Source organism: Pleurodeles waltl, chromosome 5 (genome assembly GCF_031143425.1).
Source record: "Pleurodeles waltl isolate 20211129_DDA chromosome 5, aPleWal1.hap1.20221129, whole genome shotgun sequence".
Taxonomy (NCBI): Eukaryota; Metazoa; Chordata; class Amphibia; order Caudata; family Salamandridae; genus Pleurodeles; species Pleurodeles waltl.
The window spans coordinates 678503347-678522358 of record NC_090444.1 but is presented as its reverse complement, the minus strand read 5'-3'; the positions used below and the strand labels follow the sequence as shown (position 1 = coordinate 678522358).

The 19012-nt window shown below is 45.3% G+C and overlaps 1 protein-coding gene across 3 annotated transcripts in view; it reads right to left on the bottom strand.

Moving 5' to 3' along the window:
- Positions 1-205: 205 nt before the first annotated feature.
- Positions 206-19012, bottom strand: part of LOC138295924 (uncharacterized) — a 35034-nt gene continuing 16227 nt past the window's right edge. For 2 of the 3 annotated variants that reach the window (XR_011203715.1, XM_069234552.1), the window contains exon 3: positions 206-2121. Coding sequence is in view for 2 of the 3 variants with exons in the window: in XM_069234552.1 (XP_069090653.1) it covers positions 2093-2121 (29 nt within the window). In the remaining variant the exon portion in view is untranslated. Of the gene's footprint in view, positions 2122-2647; positions 3933-19012 lie in introns of those variants that run through there. The other variant, XM_069234550.1, reaches the window with a different exon arrangement.

Here is a 19012-nt window from a genome sequence, read left to right as displayed (position 1 = left end):
TGGGTAGAGCTATGACGTTACCCGCAGTACCTGCAAATGCTCTAGTGAATATCACGGATGATATGGTGTTGGACTACTGCAGAGGCTTGGCTGATGTGATTCGCTCTTTCTCTCACCAGGTAGAAGCTAACACATTGCCATCGTGTAGTGCTTTCCTCTTATTTAGTCTCTAAGCACTAACATAACACAACAGAAATGCACTTCTGAGGTCAAAGAAGACTTTTATTGTTATTTTATTCTTCCCCAACCACAATGTTTATGAATGAATGACGAATTAGTAGCTTTCAAGTCCGCGTTAATCAAACAAAATATATCAGTTTGCAATATACACAGCAGGTTATATTTATAAGATATTGAATGCAAAGCAAAACAAATACTTCACCGTGTAGGAACTATTTACAGCTACATCTTTCTAAGGTCTGCAAGCTGATGACCCCTGTCAGCCGCGAGAAAGAGTGTCATCTACCCACACGGGATGCTGGCAGCTGGCGCCAAGCTCCAGCACGAGGTCCGGCAGATTCGAATCTGACTCTCTGCAGCCTGTTACATTCGTTACAAAGGTGTGCCCCCTCCTCCCAGACCTGGGAAACTGAGCAAGCCTTTTGGAGACTGGCCAGGTCTCCAAGACTACTCCTGTTCCCAAGCTCAAGCGAGGAGAAACGACGCCCATGTACTCTCTCTTATCAGGTCTAGTCTACTGTGAGAGCAAAACATCTTGGTTCTCTGGTGCAAAAACACAGCTTGGAAAAATACAGCTTAGATTCTCAACTGCCATGTCTAACTCCACGTTAAAGGCAATGGGCAGCTAACCTAAATATCAAATGCAATGTCATGTTAAAGGCAATAGGCAGCTAACCTAAATATCAAATGCAATGTCTAGTGTCATGTCAAAGCCAATAGGCATCTAAGCTGAATACAAAATGCAATGTCTTATATCATGTCAAAGCCCATAGGCAGCTGAGCTGAATATAAAATGCAATGTATAATATCATGTCAAAGCCAATAGGCAGCGGAGCTGAATACAAAGTGTAATGTATAATATCATGTCAAAGCCAATAGGCAGCGGAGCTGAATATCATGTCAAAGCCAATAGGCAGTTAAGCTGAATACAAAGTGTAATATATGATATCATGTCAAAGCCAATAGGCAGCGGAGCTGAATACAAAATGTAATATATGATATCATGTCAAAGCCAATAGGCAGAATATCTAATAGCATGTCAAAGTCAATAGGCAGCTAAACTGAATACATCATGTCAAAGCCAATAGGAATGCAATGTCAAAGCCAATAGGCGGCTAGACTGGATACAGCATGTCAAAGCCAATAGGCAGAATACAGAATGTAATGGCTAATGCAATGTCAAAGCCCATAGGCGGCTAAACTGAATACAGAAAGCAATGGCTAATGCCATGTCAAAGCCAATAGGCACAATACAGAATGTAATGACTAATGCAATGTCAAAGCCCATAGGCGGCTAAACTGAACAAAACATACCATGTGCTACTGGTGAACATTGAGCAACTAATATGCGCAGTGGTGAAACACAAAGTCATTGGTCAAAACAAAACTTATCAAATGGCAGGACATTCCGCCCTTTGACCAATGAATTTTTGTTTCACATATCTCATATTTCAAACAAAAAAAAAAACATCAGCACACAAAAAAAACATTATGATCAAAGCAATCCCTGTAAAGCAATAGAAGTGAATTAACACATTGATCTCATAACCTTTCACATCAGCTACATCTACATAGAGAAGACTGGGCACATTTTTTTTTTTTTTTTTTCTCTGAATGAGTCTCTAATTCAACAGTGTTAGCAATTTGATGTGGCATGAGTTCTACTCATGTAAAGATGCACGGTCCACCTGAAAGGTTTTCTGGAAGGTAAGCAAAAGTCAGAGTTCCATACGAGAGGGAAAAAAAAAAAAAAAAAAAAAACACAGCAAACAAGTTGAACTTGAACTGAAGGCGCAGTTTGCGCAAAATGGATCCATGGTGCTGGCACTTTACTCAGCCAGGTTCAGGTTGGGGATTCGGTCCCTTCCCCGACCCCACACGCACACACCGGAAGGGGGACCACACAGCACACTCAGGGACAGTGGCGAAACGTGGTCGGATCTGCAAAAGAAACAAGTATGACTTTTCTTGCAAATAACATTTTTCATTTAAACTGCACCCTTCCTCTTTCTTTCCCTGTTTTATAATCAGCAGGACGTTTTTGGGGCCCTTTGTTATATTCTCTGCAGGTTCTGGAGGGTCACTTGGGGCTTCAGCCCACACATCAGTACTGAGGTTTTTATCTGCTGCGCCACAGCTTCCTTTTTCTTGCACTGTCAGAAGGGCTGGGGCAGACTCATTCTTTACCAAACCTCCATTCACTGCACTTTTGTCAATTTGGGCCATTCTGTCTCCAATTTGTATGAATGAATCAGATTCTTTTCTAGGTATCAGCATCATTTCGATTTTTCCTTGGTAATTTGCAGCAATCACTCTCCCTAAAACCTGATCAATTTGCCATTTCTGTTCTGGCAACTTTCCTCTCCCCAACTGCTCTGTGACTGCTTGCATGACAGATTGCTTTTGTGCATGCTGCACAGTTTTTATCAAATCTAGGGGAATGTGCATCTCTCTCATCTCTGCCCACCTGTAAGTGGCTTTTTCTCTCAGCTGGGGCACCCACTTAGCCATCCCCACTAAGGCAGAATTCTGGGTGTACACTTCTCTCTCTGAATTTTTCTCATTAACATCTGCAAGGTAATTGAACCAGTTAGGTACAAGCCATGTGGCTAAAACATTATCAAAGAACCAAAAATCAGCATAAAAATGACACATCTCACGTAGCTCTTGCTTTAAAATCTGACACACATTATACAACGCTGTTCCTTCTACGGTGCCAGAAAGCAACATTTCAGTCAATGAATCATTAGTAAAACAAACATGCTTTTTATCTTCAGTGGACACGAATTCAAATGGTGCACTCAACTTCATTGGTAATTCTTTTATCTGTGGTACTCTAGCCCTGTCTTGCAAGTACCAGATCCATTGTATGATTCTAGCTAGGGGCACTATTTTCTTTCCTTGTTCATGATTTAAATGTACATAAGTATTTCCTTCTTGCACTGCGCAGAAACCTAAAGTCTGCATTATTTCATTTGCCAAATCACAAGCGCGCAGCTGCATATTATTTTTCACAGTGACCATATACAAAAGTGTTAGGATTTCTCTCAAATGAGGGCTATTCTTTTTCCAAAAATCAAACAAGCTAATGAAACTCGGGGTGTCTTGCTCTAAAATCCTTCGTTTTACTTGTGCATTTTGCAACGGTAACTCGTAAATCACATTCTGAGCTCTCTCGTCCGTGTTATCAGTTAAGGAATGCACTTTGGCTGCCAAAAACCCTGGCTCACACGGAAACTCAGTGCAGCTCGGAGCTGTCTTAACCCCCTCATTACTGGAATGGGACAAGAAAGATTCTTCAAAAACAGCCCTTTTATAACTTTCAGTCTTATTTTGAATTATTGTATCCTGGCTAATTTGCTCACGTAAATTCCTATTTTCATGTTCCAACTGCCTACATTTCTCCTGCATTTCTCTGTAAGCAGATAAAGGTATCCAGACCTTTCTGTCATCATTACTTCCAAAACACACTTTTTCTACATATATACAACGGGAATTATTTCTCAAAACATTATCAGGCCTTTTAGCTACACATGCATTTTCTTCTGTAATTCCCCAAACAGAAAACAATTCACAGTTTTTCTTAGCACCATCAGGCAGTTCATCAACACATGTATTCTCAGACATGGTCTGCCGTGCTACTGTGATTCCCCAAACAGAAAACAATTTCTGTAATTCTCCAAACAACAAAAAACAATTACACTTTTAAAGTGTGCACTTAGAAATCTACTAACTCGTCAAACCCCTTTAATCACCTCTTAATGACCGACCCCACGACTCCAGGTACCAATTGTAGTGCTTTCCTCTTATTTAGTCTCTAAGCACTAACATAACACAACAGAAATGCACTTCTGAGGTCAAAGAAGACTTTTATTGTTATTTTATTCTTCCCCAACCACAATGTTTATGAATGAATGACGAATTAGTAGCTTTCAAGTCCGCGTTAATCAAACAAAATATATCAGTTTGCAATATACACAGCAGGTTATATTTATAAGATATTGAATGCAAAGCAAAACAAATACTTCACCGTGTAGGAACTATTTACAGCTACATCTTTCTAAGGTCTGCAAGCTGATGACCCCTGTCAGCCGCGAGAAAGAGTGTCATCTACCCACACGGGATGCTGGCAGCTGGCGCCAAGCTCCAGCACGAGGTCCGGCAGATTCGAATCTGCCGGACCTCGTGCTGGAGCTTGGCGCCAGCTGCCAGCATCCAGTGTGGGTAGATGACACTCTTTCTCGCGGCTGACAGGGGTCATCAGCTTGCAGACCTTAGAAAGATGTAGCTGTAAATAGTTCCTACACGGTGAAGTATTTGTTTTGCTTTGCATTCAATATCTTATAAATATAACCTGCTGTGTATATTGCAAACTGATATATTTTGTTTGATTAACGCAGACTTGAAAGCTACTAATTCGTCATTCATTCATAAACATTGTGGTTGGGGAAGAATAAAATAACAATAAAAGTCTTCTTTGACCTCAGAAGTGCATTTCTGTTGTGTTATGTTAGTGCTTAGAGACTAAATAAGAGAAAAGCATTACACATCGATCGGAGATCCAGGTCACACCCTACAACCCGGTGACTGGGTGGTTGTCAAGAAGCACGTGAGAAAGTCGTGTTTGGAACCGCGCTGGAAGGGGCCATATCAAGTAATCTTGACAACAACTGTGTGAAATGTGCAGGCGTTCCGTACTGGATACATGCCAGTCACACAAAGAAGGTAACGTATCCAACTGATGAGGAACTTGAAGTTTCCGGCACAACAATCCCAGAAAGTGAAGTCTCAAGGCTAGAAAACAGCCAACAGGGAACTGAGACTGCAGGAGAGCCCACTGAGAACATCCTAGTCCCTCAAACAGTGAATGAGTTTGAGAGAGGTGACAGTGTGCCTATCTCAGTAGAGGCAGCAGGAGAACTAAATCAAGGAGAGGTTCTCCCAGAAGTAGACGGATACGGGTTAAAACTTGAACCCGTTACAGATCAAGACAAAGAGGAAGAAGAAGGCAAAATAATAGAAAGAGATCAAAGTATACCGGCATCCCCTGAGCCAGTTGCAGGTCCATCAAGAGAAAACACCATAGTACAAGAGGAGGGTGCTGTTCAGCGTCCTGAAAAGACAAACCGAAAGAAGACGCATAGGGGAGATACTTGGCCAGAGAAACAGGCTGCAAAAGCAAGGAGCGTACCAGGTGAAACGATAACAGAAGAGACTGATACATCTCGAGTAGAGGAGCTGAGTGAAGGAGAATTACAAGGTGAACGCACATTGAAAAGAAAGAGAACCGCAAACACAAGGTACGCAGGTCCTGAGTGGGCATATGCAACAACATCTGAATGGCAACAAGAATTCTTAGCGTTCTCTTTTGATCGAGAAGTATCAGGCTAATACTACAATACCTGAAATAACTCAAAGAAAAAGACTTTGTTAAAATCGAAAACTGAATAACGAAAGAAAGAGACTTATAATTTACCGGATGAGACATTGATAACCTGATTTGACTCTGAGAAACCTGATTATGACAAGCTGCTAACCTGATTTGACAAAGGGGTCCTGGAGTGAATGAAAACGCTGTAAATACACGCAGAGAGAGAGGAAAGAAAAAGTTTTATATTGTCCTCAAGTTGATTGTTGTTCTGCTATCTGATTCTATACAGACATGGCTTATAATAGAGGTAGTAACAGGAAGGGTAAGGTGTGTGGTTGGTTGAGTCTTATAATAGGTATTGTATGTGCGATAATAATTGTAGGAGTGATTGTGGGAATGCCGTGGTTGGATAAGAAAGTGACAAACAATGCTCCAAAACCTGAGACTACAACATTAACACCGTGGGAAAAGTTTGAGCAGGATGCAAGACATTTGCATGAGGGAACGAATTCAAAGGGGGAACTTTCTACTAATGTCTTCTATCGCTTGCTGAATGAGTATGTTGAGACGATGGATGCGAAAAATTGTTATGTGTGTACAAAGATTCCTTTGTCAGTGCAAGAAAGGGTCACCTACCATAGCTTACCGCTAACTTATGGGATAAGTTGTAGCTTGCTATTAACAAGATTCTATAATCAAGAGCATGTGCAATACTTTTATTCAAATCTGGATGTTGTGTTTTCTTTTGTACCTGTGATTGAGTTTCTGAACAAGTTAGCTAAGGAGCATAATATAAAAATAGTTAGAGGCTTCTTTGAACCGACGCTTACATTTGGGACAGCTTATGCACACCGCAACAATCTGACCTGTTTATTGACACCTGTAGAGAAAAGCTTCTTAGATCACACTGATGATAGGCGCAAAGCATTGAAGGAAAGATTAGAAAAGGGGATAGAAAAACGCACATATGCAAATCATTATGCTTACACTGAAATAAAGACGCAAGACAAATTAGCTATAGATGCATTACATGTAGGGAGGCTTTGTATATATAGGCCAAAATCTGACCAAGACACTTTATTTGTGGGAATGAGTGAATGCATGTGTTTTTGTTTCAGAGTAAATGGACATTTATGTTAAATGGACAGGATCCAGCGATCCCTGGGATCTATTACATCTGTGGACTTAATGCTTATTGCCGTCTCCCTAAGGGATCGTATGGGACATGTTATTTGGGGATAGATTTCCCAAAGATTTACCAGATTGATGATTTAAAGCAAATACCTAAAACGTCTGAATTACAACATGCTAGACAAAAACAAGAGACAGCGGCTGCTGTCACTGGAGATATATTTGGAGCCATAATTCCTTAGGTAGGGGTTATCTTAAACTCCATGAAGATTCAAAGGTTGTCTACTAGTGTGGATAACATGCTGACAAATTTTACAGGGGCTATACTCCTGATGGATACTGAACTTGCTGCAGAAAGAGCTATGACTCTTCAAAATCGGCTTGCTTTAGACATTCTTTTAGCAAAAAGTGGAGGGGTCTGCAAGATGCTCAACGAGCGTCATTGTTGCTCATTTATACCTGACAATAGTAAAGAGATTAGAGGGATGCTTACTAACCTAACCAAAGATAGCGCAGATTTGAAGGATTTGAAGGAACCTGGAGTGTAGGAGAAATTTTGAAAAGGAATTGCCAGAGTGGGGAGATCGTTTAGCAACATTTGGAATGGGGTACCTGCAAAAATATTAGGGGGTCTATTAATTGTTCTGGCCTGTCTATTAGGATTATGGGGAGCATTCAAAATTTATGATAAAATTAAAAGAAATTGGACAAAAAGAACCAGGAGGAATGAAGAAAGTGAAAGGGAGAAAATGTTCACAGAAATTTGGGAAAGTTCACACAAGGGACAAGATGTTGAAATGCGCATTATGCGTAAAGTGAAAGGTCAAAGGGAAAGGTTTGTGTGATGACGAACGTCATCAGAGGAGGGACTGAGAGAGCGTAGCTTATATAATCTATATTAACATGAAATGTTTATGAATTAATGTGTGATGATGCCGCATAGAGACTATATTAATAGCGATTTTGCTTAAACGTGCACTTGAATTGTGACCACGATGAGTGGCCAGCAATGTATAAGCGAACTAATAATGATGATCAAAATGTTTATGTTACGTTCAATTAAGCTTACACTAACATTTGCGTTATTGAAACTGTGCTGAAATTCTTATAGGCCCTAAATTAGCATGAGCCGGAGTTTAGCTGCCTGGCTCTCGTATTAAATGCATTTTTCTATTTTTCAGTGAGCTGACTCACAAGGGGCCATGACCCCGCAATGTTATTTTTCTTCAAGCTTGGAAGATGAATGTAACCATGTTAAATCCGTTCTCAGGCGCCTTTTCTACGCCCATGGAATAAATGTTATAAATGAAGTGAAACAGTGTAGATTAATGTAATGTTCAAGGTCATTCAAACCGGTGAATACAATGGAACTGCTGACCAAAAGATGTGCAAAGAATTATCAAGAAATGAAGTCATACCGGACGTGTCACCTCTAAAGACGTCAATAACAAGGACCAATCAAAGACTTGTAAACCAATATGGGGTGAAGATTAGGATTACCTAATGTCTAATTTGATATGTTAAAGATAGTGGGGTATAGAAGATGTCCAATAGAATTTTGGGGGAATGTGCTATGAAAAAGGGATATAAACCCATGTCACAGAAAGGTCTCATAGGTGGGTTAGGGAATGTTATTGATTTTATCCAGAAACTCTGTTACTCTGTTTGGTGACTTGAGATTATTGAAAAATCATCTTTGCCCTTAGTTTGTCCATTTACACTTTTCCTCCTTATGAAGGAAGTGCCCTTTTTGCCCTTTAGCTGAGTCCTGACTAATGGTGATCTGACAGATTTCCTGAAGATGAAGACTGAACCTGTGTGCTGACCTAATCCTTAGAGGGTAATTATGACAATGCATTTGTAATTTGTCTGTTTGCTTTTCCTTTCTAGGTACCAACTGCTTGCTTTTGACAGAGACCATAGCTAGATGTTTTCCAAATTGGTGTTCTAAATTATTTTGCATGAAGCCCAACATGCGAATGCTAATCAGTGGTTTGGACATGTGTTCACCAAACTGATGCAAATAGACAAACGACCGAGACTATGCTTTGTTGAATTGACGTGATATTGACACTGTGCTAAACTTTGATCTATGTTCACGCCGTGTTATATTCTAATGTTTGTGATTCTTGCCTTAATTAAATCTTATCAAAGTCACCATATTGTGACTATGCTGTTATGTTTCTTGGTTTTGAGGTTAACGCACTTAATCTTAGATTGTAACTAATAGGGAATAAAATTCATAAAATTCTACTAAACTGGCGTGGTTATTCATGGCTGAAAGGTCATGGTAGCGTCCTGAATTGATTAATGATTTTGACTATGGTGAAATGTATTGTTGTGATAAATATTGATGTATTGATATATTGATTAGCTATCTCGTCCTACGGTGTCTCTCAACTGGGTCAAAAGATTCATTGGCCTAAAACGAGTCCTGATGTGAAATAAATTATCATAAAGGGACGCGTTAGCAAGCATACATGCCAACATTTATCGATCAATTCTTTTTATTAAGAGAGTCACAAGACAAGTAGGAGGGTACACAGCTATAAGCCTACAACCCCAAGGAACCAGCACCATATTGTCATTAAGGACTTGGCTGATATTTAAGACCCTGGGGTCGGCTACATCGTTAAGTCAAGCAAACAATGCGAACAGTAGAAATCCCAAAAATGAACCCCTCCCCCCTATTCCTTCTGAAAGTATGTGGAACTGGCAGGCAGTGTAGTCAGTCTTGTTTGAGGTGAACTGGGGCAGCAGCATTATTTCAAATAGGCATTAAGGGGACATGAGCTGTTGGGGAATCTGGAGTGGGTAGCAAGCGTAGCAGTTTCAAGTAGGTGGGGCAGGTCAATTTGTTGAATTCTCTAATTAAAATGCACATGAAGGGGGCCCAGACTATGGCGTAGTCGTCCGACCTCTGATCTAATGTAAGCGACAATTACTCCATACCTAAAATATACCATAGCTTGTGAAGCCAAGCCGTGTGTTGAGGAACTTTATCAGTGCCTCATAGAGCGAGAATCACTTGATCCCCTCCAGCATTCTTTTGTGCTCCCTGGGTTCCACGCACCAATTCTGGTCAGGGTTAAATACCAATAAGACACAATCTTATATGCTATCTCCATGCTTGATATGTTGTGTGCTGTGTGCCGTGCTCTGTGGTAGATGTTTGCCCAATCCTTGTCTAAGAGAAGACCTGACAATCTCTTTCTCCCATCATCCCTGCCACTGGTAGCAGACAAGAGGCTGTACTCTGCCGAGGATAGCGTACAATTCAAAGACCAGGTGCCTATCACTTTCCTTTTGGATTATCCATTTTTCGAAGTGTGTCAGTCCTCTCAGCGTGTGAGTGAATGTAAGGCTGAAGCATCCAGCAGCAGACTTGGAGGTATTGGACCCGATCTGTTTCCTCCCAGCCATAATCAATTCTGAGCTGGTCAAAGAGGAATTATACTTGGGAGTCAAACAGGCATCTGATCCATTTACAACCCCCCTCTCCCGCCACCGCTTGAACCAGGGTAAACTCTGGGTTGTCAGGAATTGGTGTCAATTAAGAAGAGGAGGGTCGTCTGACCTGTTTTAGTCGCCACTGCGTCCCATACACGAAATATGGAACTCGTTACGGGTGAGGAGTAGAGTCCCCATGCCCTATGCTTTTTAGGAAACCAGGGTTCTTTCCAGATGTGGGAGCTGGCCACTATCTGGTCCATGAAACACTAGTGCTTCTCAGTGAGTGACCTGCTCCATTCCACCAAGAACCGCAATTGCAAAGCCTGGTAGTATCTCAGGAGGAAAGGCACAGCAAGGCCACCCTCACGCGTCTGTTGGCAAAGGAGCTGTTTGTGGATGCGTGGTCTCCCCCCTCAGATAATCAAGTTGACATCACCTGCATTGAGTGGAGTGAAAGCTTAGGGGGGGTCAACAGCAACACCTGAAAGAGATTAAGGATGCACGGCTGTAATTCTGCCCAGCCAAGAAAGGCCCAAATGTTCCCAGCTGTTTATATCCTTCTTGATTTGCCTGGCCATGGTGCTGTAGTTTAGAAGGATTGGTTTTAGAAAGTGATTTAGTCAGCTGGATCCCAAGGCATGGGATATGGGTGGGTCCATTCAAACGGGGATTGGGCCTGTATGGATGCTTCAGTTGCAGGAGTGACCGAGAGGTTGACGATCCGCAATTTTTGCATACTTACCTTGAAACCAGATAGGCTTCCAAACATCTGAAGCTCCGTAACCAGAGCAGGGAAGGTGCTCAAAGGGTCTGTAAGGGCTGGGATCACATCATCAGCTTATAGGCTGATTACCCGTTGTTACCCCCACCCCCAAAACGAGATGCCAGAGATGCCCGGGTGGGCTTGTAGGTGTTGGACGAGGGGCTCCATGAAGAGGGTGAAAAGAAGAGGAGACAGCCCTTCCACTCCCCCAGTCTGACCGGGAGAGACAATGAGCTAAGCCCATTGACCCACACCGCTGCCCTTGGGGAGTTCTACATGATCCATTCCAGAAACTGGGCGCCAAAGCCAAAAAGTTCTAGGGTCCTAAATAGGTAGGGCCAATGGACTCTGTTGAAAGCCCTCTCTGCGTATATGGAGAGAAGAAGGGCTTCCCTGTGTGATCCGGAGATTTTATCAATCAAGTGGTATAACCGCCTAGTGTTATCACCGCATTGGCGCATCAGTATGAATTACGCCTGGTCCACAGAAATCAATCCCGGCCCAAGCAGGTTAAGGCTGTAGGCTAATACACTAGTAAACAATTGGGCATCAACATTAAGGAAGGATATGGGCCTGTAGGACCAGCATAATGACCGATATGGGGATGACCGATATGGAAGTTTCTAACATGGATTCCATAGGTGCAAAAGAACTGAATAACCTTGTAAGGATTGGAGCTAATTTGTGGCAGAAGGTTTTATAGAACTTAGGGGAGAAGCCATTGGGTCCTAGAGACCACTTCTTCAGTACGTATAGGTTTAGCTAGGAAATCTACTGTTTGCGGTGGGGTTGGGGGTGAAATAAGAGGAAGTTAGAGGGGTCCACTGTAGGCCCTGGCTGTGCTGCATATAATGCTTTGTAAAAGTTATGGAAACCATTGGCAATCTGTGCGTCTGAATGTACCTGCATAGCCAGAGTGGGACAGATTACACAAATGGATCCTGAGTGTACCTTGGTTAATAGGTGGTGGGCCAGTAATGGTCCAGGGTGGTTGCTCCCAAGGTAGAACTTGTGCTTCACTCAGACTAGTGCATACTCAGCTCTATCATGGTCTAGGCGCTTGAGGAGTGAGCTTTTTCTCTCAAGCTCTCTCCATATCTGTGGGGCCCAGATGCATTTATTGATTGCTTCAATTTCTAGGACTTTCCGCTTAAGGGCCTTTTGTTTCTTCATCAGAAGACGGTTTTCTGAGGTGGAAATGGCACTAAATTCTCCCCTAACTACCAGCTTCTGCACTTCCAAAGGGAGGATAGCGCAGTCTGGGCAGTGTCTTTAGTCTACAAGTAGTCAGCTGCGTGTAGATGTGTCTAGATGTGACAGTCGAGGGGGACTCGAGTAGTGTGTCTCTCAGGGGCCGACATGGAGTAGGCGGCTGCATGGAGCTGATACGCAGGGTGAAGATTATAGGTGCATGGTCTGAAAGTGATCGAGGGGTTATGGCGGTGAGAGCCTGCAGGGCAGGGGTTGTCAGGAAATAGTTTATCTGGGCATAGGTTTTGTGTGCTGCAGAATAGTGGATGATGTCCCTGGTGTCAGGATAGTGTGTGTGCCAGCCGTCTACAAGTCCGCAACCCGTCAGGCGATGGAGGCCCTGGGTGATAGCGCCCCTATTTGGTCCAAATGTTGGGCAGAGCGGTCAAGTGCATTGTCCATGACCAAGTTTAAGTCCCCCCAATCAGTATATCCACATCTGGGGTTTGGAGTAATGGTGTGATGGTATTCAGAATAAATGACTCTTGTCGGTTGTTGAGGGAGTAGATTTTCGCTAGGGTGAATTGGGGAGGTTCCCAGCTGGAGTCAGTATGTGAGAAATCACCCCTCCCTTTTTAGTAGAATTGGTGGACCACAGCTGTCGCAGGAACCATCATGACTGCATGCGTGGTACATCGTTAGGCAGCAAGGGAGTTTCTTGAAGTAAGCATATGTTGCTGCCTGTGCACTCTAAAAGGGGGAGGATTGCTTTCCGCTTGGCAGGGTTATTAAGGCGTTTAACATTGAGGCTCGCAATCTTAACTTCCAAGGTTGTTGTTCAGAGGGGTGTGCAGGTTGCTTCAGTCACCATTAGGGAAAGTGTGCCTCTCTGCTGTGTGAAAGAATAACAACCCCAACAACAATAAAATAAAGAGAACTTCTGTATGAAACAAGTGAAAAGAGTCCATCTGCGATGGTAATTGACATAGTCGGTCTGACCAAGGGGGGAACAAACCTACCCACGAACGCAGGATCTCAAAGTTGTCTTACTGTGGGAGGCATCCCATCCCCCGTCCCTATACCAATGTTGCCTTCCCACCTGAGAGAAGTACAGTGTGGCAAGGGTGTGGCAAGGCTCCTCTGGTTTATTAGCAGTCCCCACCTGTGCCTAAAGTACTGATTGTCTTTCCTTGGTCATAGATGCAGGATCTGGAGTGACACTAAAATGTGAACCATTGGCCCTTATCAAGACGCCTTGCGCTTCTGGGTGTCCGGGGGTCTGTTCTGTGCGCTGTCAGCCTTAGGTTCCGCAATGCCAAGAGTGTTGCAGGTCTCTTCGAGCAATCAGAATTGGAGCCGTTTCCCATCAAGGCGAACTATGATTCCGAAGGAAGGTCTCAGGAGTACGCTATTCCAGCTTTACGTAAGTGAGCTGTAATGGCGTGGAATTCTCAACATTTCTGTAGAGCGTGTCCCCTGAACCTCACAGGGTGGGTCTCTCTGGCTTTGCAGAGGATAGTCTCTTTCACCTGAAAGTCATGGACACAGGTCAAGATGTCGGCAGGGGAACCGCCATCTGGCCTCAGGAGCCCACGCAGTGGATGTGGTTGAGTGTGAGGTCTGAGTCCGGCTGGACTCCTAGAATGTTTTGAAATAAGCCCCCACATATTCTCGGAGGGCCGATCCTTCTGCATGTGTCGGGACCTACCTAATCCGCACGTTGTTCTGCTGTGAGCGATTTTCTAGGTCTTCAGCGTGGGCTTGCAGCTCGAAATGTTGCTCCCCTAGGCACAGAACCTCTTGTTGTAGTCACTCGACCTCGCCATCTCGTCCAATCTCTTGATCTATAGCGTAGACACTTTTACCCATTTCTTCCAATACGTCATACCTCGCGTAGGTCAGTAGAGAAGTTTCTTTTCACTGGTTGACTAGTCGCCTTGGAGATATGCGAAAAGAGCCTTTAAGAAGGACCTAGTCACCGGGTACCTCGCATAGGTCAGCAGAGAGGTCTCTTCTCACTGGCTGACTGGTCGCCTTGGAGAGATGTGAAAAGAGCCTTTAAGAAGGACCTAGTCACCAGGCCTTCCCCCTCTTCTGCTTCACCTGGGTGATCCATGACCTGTGTGAGTGGTTTGCTTTTGCCTGTGAGCGCAGTAGGTTTGGCAAGCATGTCTCTGAGGGAGCAATCATTTTTGGACCTTGCAGCAGACATAGTGGGAACCCTGGGGCAGTTAGCATGAGAGGGGGCAACCAGTAGAATGGCTGTAGATAGCTATAACAGTTCCTCACAGGGCCCACGGGTTCCACTGGGTGAAGCTCGGCATCAGAAGGGACATAGAATATCCTCTGTCCTCTACGGACTGTATGTTGCAGCCAGTGGAATTCAGGTGCTTCGTCCTTTTCTGGTTCCCAAGTGACTTTCACAGTCCTGCTAAGCTCCTGGGGTCTCCTGTGGATGATTACGGTGGTTGCATAACATGAAGGGCAGGGGTGTGTGCCCTGGCAGGGGAGTCGGGACGGAGCCTGGAGCTAGGCATCAAACCAGGCAAGGGTCTGTGGAACTCCACTATACCTGGCCCTTGGGGGTCGATGGTTGGTGCAGTTCTAGTATCTGAAGGGTCGGACCCCCATCCCATGTTTGGTGGGCTGGGGAGGAGTTTCTTCTCTGTTTCGGTGGCGGCCGCACAGCTTGTTTGGGATTGGGTCAGAGGCAGCGGGAATGATGGTAATTGACAGGGGGGGGCTCTTTCCTATCCACTGCCACCCTCCCAGCTGACCCGAGGCCGGCACCCTCACACTGCGGGACCCTGGGGAAGCAGCATCAGTCCAGGAGCTGGACTTGCAGCGGCCAGCACAAAGGCTTATCAGCCCAGTCAGGGGTGGCCCTTGTAGTGTCGTGACCAGTGACGTGAACTGGTGCACGGTCACTACCACTGGAGACATGCCAGAGAGGGGTGTTCGCCCTCCTGGCTTATTCACCCCTCGTCCTGTCGCGGGTAATGGTTTTACCCCAAGGTGACATGAGGGGGGATATAAATTCAAACGGTGCGAGCAGGCTACAGGGACGGACGCAGTGAAATGTCCTGCTCGCGCTCGACAACTAAAAAAAAATGTGTTTGAGCATTCTTTGCCGCGTGGCACGAGACAAGCGTTTAAGGAGTCTTATCTCCGAATCGACATTGGCAACGAAGACTCCTGGACCCACCTGCCTCTGTGCTGCATCAGACGTCATCTGCCCACTCCCAGCATGAGTTCTGTCTGCTGTTCCTCTACTCGGCAACCGCTGACGTGGGCGTGGCCTCTCTTTCAGTGCCCTGAGGGCAGTTTCTGCCGGTAAGCCACAGACGCACGCTTCCTCTGCATCCTTTTAATGTGGATCTCTCGGGGATGTCCACAGCCCGGCCAGGCTCCTGCTGTCAGTGAGGTGACCCACAGTCGTGCTGCTTGCTAGCCGTTTATTCCCAGCACCACCACAGACTAGCCAATAGGCTGCATTGCCACCCCAGCTGACACCATCAATACAGCACGTGTCTAAAAAGGTCCGACTCACACCCCTGCTCCAGTACTATTACAGGCCCCTACAAATTAAGCCCTCAGGAAGTGTACTTTGGACTCAAATATTGGCCCACCGGTTTTGGCCCCTGCACGCCAGTATTACGCCTGTCTCGTGAGCTACCAGCCACATCTCCTAAAACCCGCCTGACGCACTCACGCTCTACAACATGGCCTGCATTCCTGCCATCGCGCCATTCATCATAGAAGGCGCACTTTCCGCCCAGGCTTCCAGGTGGAAAGACTGGGTAGAGAGAGGTTGTTTGAAGCAACCAAAGTAGACAATGCCCAGAAAAGAGCAATGCTACTCCATCTTGGTAGGAAATACATTCACAGAATTTTGAAAACCATCGAAGAAGCCGCCCCAAAACCCACCTCACGCTAATAAAAGCACTAAACACCCACTTTGAGCTAATGCCCAACACAGACTACGAGTGTTTTATATTTCGCCAGGCCCGTCAACTGGCGGATGAATCAATAGGCTTATTCCACATGCGTCTGAAGGAATTAGCCAGCACCTGCCATTTTGTGAATGAAAGAGAGGAAATCAGAGGGCAAATTATACAAGGGTGCATGTCCAAAAAGCTAAGAGAACAAATTCTGGAGGAGTCAGGACGATCGCTAGCAGACATACTCACGTTGGGGAGAACAAAAGAACTCTCCAAGACTAGAGCATCGCATATGGAAGCCGCGCTACAAAGACATGTGAAAGAAGAACCAGTGAATGCAATTGCGACAACGCCCAACAAGCCGAGACCCAAACAGTGCTATGCACCAAATAAGATATGTGGCTACTGTGGAGGACCCTCTCACTGCCCAGCCAGAGGGAAGACATGCGCAGGATGCAGGAAACTTAAACACTTTCTGAAGGTGTGCAGGTCAATGAAAGGAAAGACCTCCAACCTTATGACCAACGCCATCTTTCATCCGCAAAGTCAAACTAATGACATGGATGATGATGACGACAATGAGGAACACCCTGTTCATTCCAGTTTCACGATAGACTCAGCATCTGGCATGACACGACAACTACCCAGGTGCAGCATACAAGTTGGAGGACACACAACCCCAGCAGTGGTGGACACGGGCACCTCGATTAATATCATGTCATCCGACACATATGAGGAGATGAATCCGCCCCCAAGTCTGACCCCAACAACCATCAGAGTATTTGCGTACAGACAGTCCTCTCCGCTTGTCATGAGGGTAAAATTCAAAATGACACTGACCTATGGACCCCATTCAATCGAACGACAAGTGTATGTGGCAAGCGATGGCCACGGCATGCTGCTAGGATGTGGGGCCGCCGAAGATCTAGGCATAGTATCTTTTACTTCCGGAGTGTACGAAGAGTCCACTGGTGACATGCTCAAAGACTTACCTGGCATCTTGGAAGGCATTGGCTGTCTAAAAAGCAAGGAGATCAATCTCCATATTGACAAAACCATCCAACCAGTAGCCCTTCACCATCGCAGCATCGCTTTTCACCTACGACCACTAGTTGAAAAAGAACTAGACAAACTTGAGGCAGCCGGCATAATTGAAAGAGTCACTGGTCCAACACCGTGGGTATCCCCGATCGCAGTGGCCAAGAAGCCCAAGCAGCCAGGAGAGGTGAGGATCTGTGTCGACATGAGGCTACCCAATGTAGCCATCAAGAGAGAACGACACCTCACCCCTACCATAGATAACCTGATCGGCGAAATTAGCAGAGCCTGCTGGTTCTCAAAGCTAGACTTGAGATCTGGATACCATCAACTAGTTCTTGCCGAGGAATCCCGCTACATAACAACGTTTTGGACACATGTGGGGCTCCGTTGCTATCGCTGGCTCAATTTTGGAATCTCCAGCGCTGCTGAAGTATTCCAAAACACCATCCACGAACTGCTGGCTGACCTCCCTGGAGTTTTCAATGTCAGCGACGACATCCTCATGCACGCTCGCACCCTGCCCGAACACCAAGATCGCCTAAGAAGGTGCTACAGAGAATCCCGGACTCAGGTTTGACACTCCATTGCAACAAATGTGAGTTCCTCAACAGAAAGCTGCAATTTTTTGGCTATGTTTTCTCATCCGAAGGCGTTGCTCCAGATCTGGCCAAGGTCCAAGACATCAAAGATGCACCTCCACCGACAACAGTAATGGAAGTTCACAGCTACCTAGGCATGGTAAACTACTGTGGCCTTTTCATAAAAGGACCCACCCTCCTAACACAACCGCTAATGAGACCTCACCAAATCAGCAACACCATGGGAGTGGGGACCCGTCCAAGATGCGGCATTTCAAAACACCAAGGACGCACTGTCTGCAGACACCATATTAAGGTACTTCGACTCATCCGAAGACACCTCCATAGCCATAGATGCAGGCCCAAGGGGACTAGATCTGGTACTGCTACAAAAGGAAAATCAAGAGGACTGGTCCCCAGTGGCTTACGCCAGTAGGTCCCTCCCCCTGACTGAGCAGAGGTACTCGCAAATAGAAAAGGAAGTCATTGCAATGCACTGGGGATGTAGGCACTTCCACCTGTATGTGTATGGACACCCATTTACAGTGCTAACAGACCATAAACCGTTGCTTCCCCTTTTTCATGGAACGGCCTCCAATCCACCTCCTCGAATTGAGAAGTAGTTGCTCCAACTCCAGGAGTACAACTGTTGAGTAGAATATCGGCCATGATCCAACAATCCAGCAGACTACCTCTTGCGCCACCCCCCATCAGCCACTGAAGAAGAAGAGAAAGAGGCGCAGGAAGCAGACGATTATGTTAGGTATGTGGCTGAACTATCTCGACCTATATCGAATAAAGAACTCTGTCAAGCTACATAACAAGACAAGTGTCTCCAGAAAGCGCTTGCAGTTGTCCGGAGTGAACAGTGGCACGTTTTCAAACAACAGTGGCCCCAACTCACGATGCAAACCAGGCGCATCATGGAGAGCCTACACAATGTTCGAGAATAACTTACTGCAGGCCCGGATGGATGCCTACTCCGTGGAAAACGTCTTGTTGTCCCTGCCAGGCTCGTAGATCAGGCAGTTCTGTTAGCCCATGCAGGTCACCAAGGCATGGTAAAGACAAAAAAACAGACTAGGGGCTAAGGTGTGGTTTCCCATGATGGATGAGATGATGGAAACCCTGGTCCGGTCATGTGAGTGGTGTCAAGCAGCAGGGAGTCCCAATCCTCCAGCCCCCATCACCACTGAACGAGGACCAAGTCGACCGTGGGACGAAGTGAGCATTGATTTTGGCAGTTTGCCAGATGGCCGGCACATGCTAGTCTCAATAAATGACTACTCGAAATATCCTGAGGTGGAGATGCTCCAGTCCTTGACAGCCACCAAAGTACTTCCCAAAATAGAAACGATTCTAG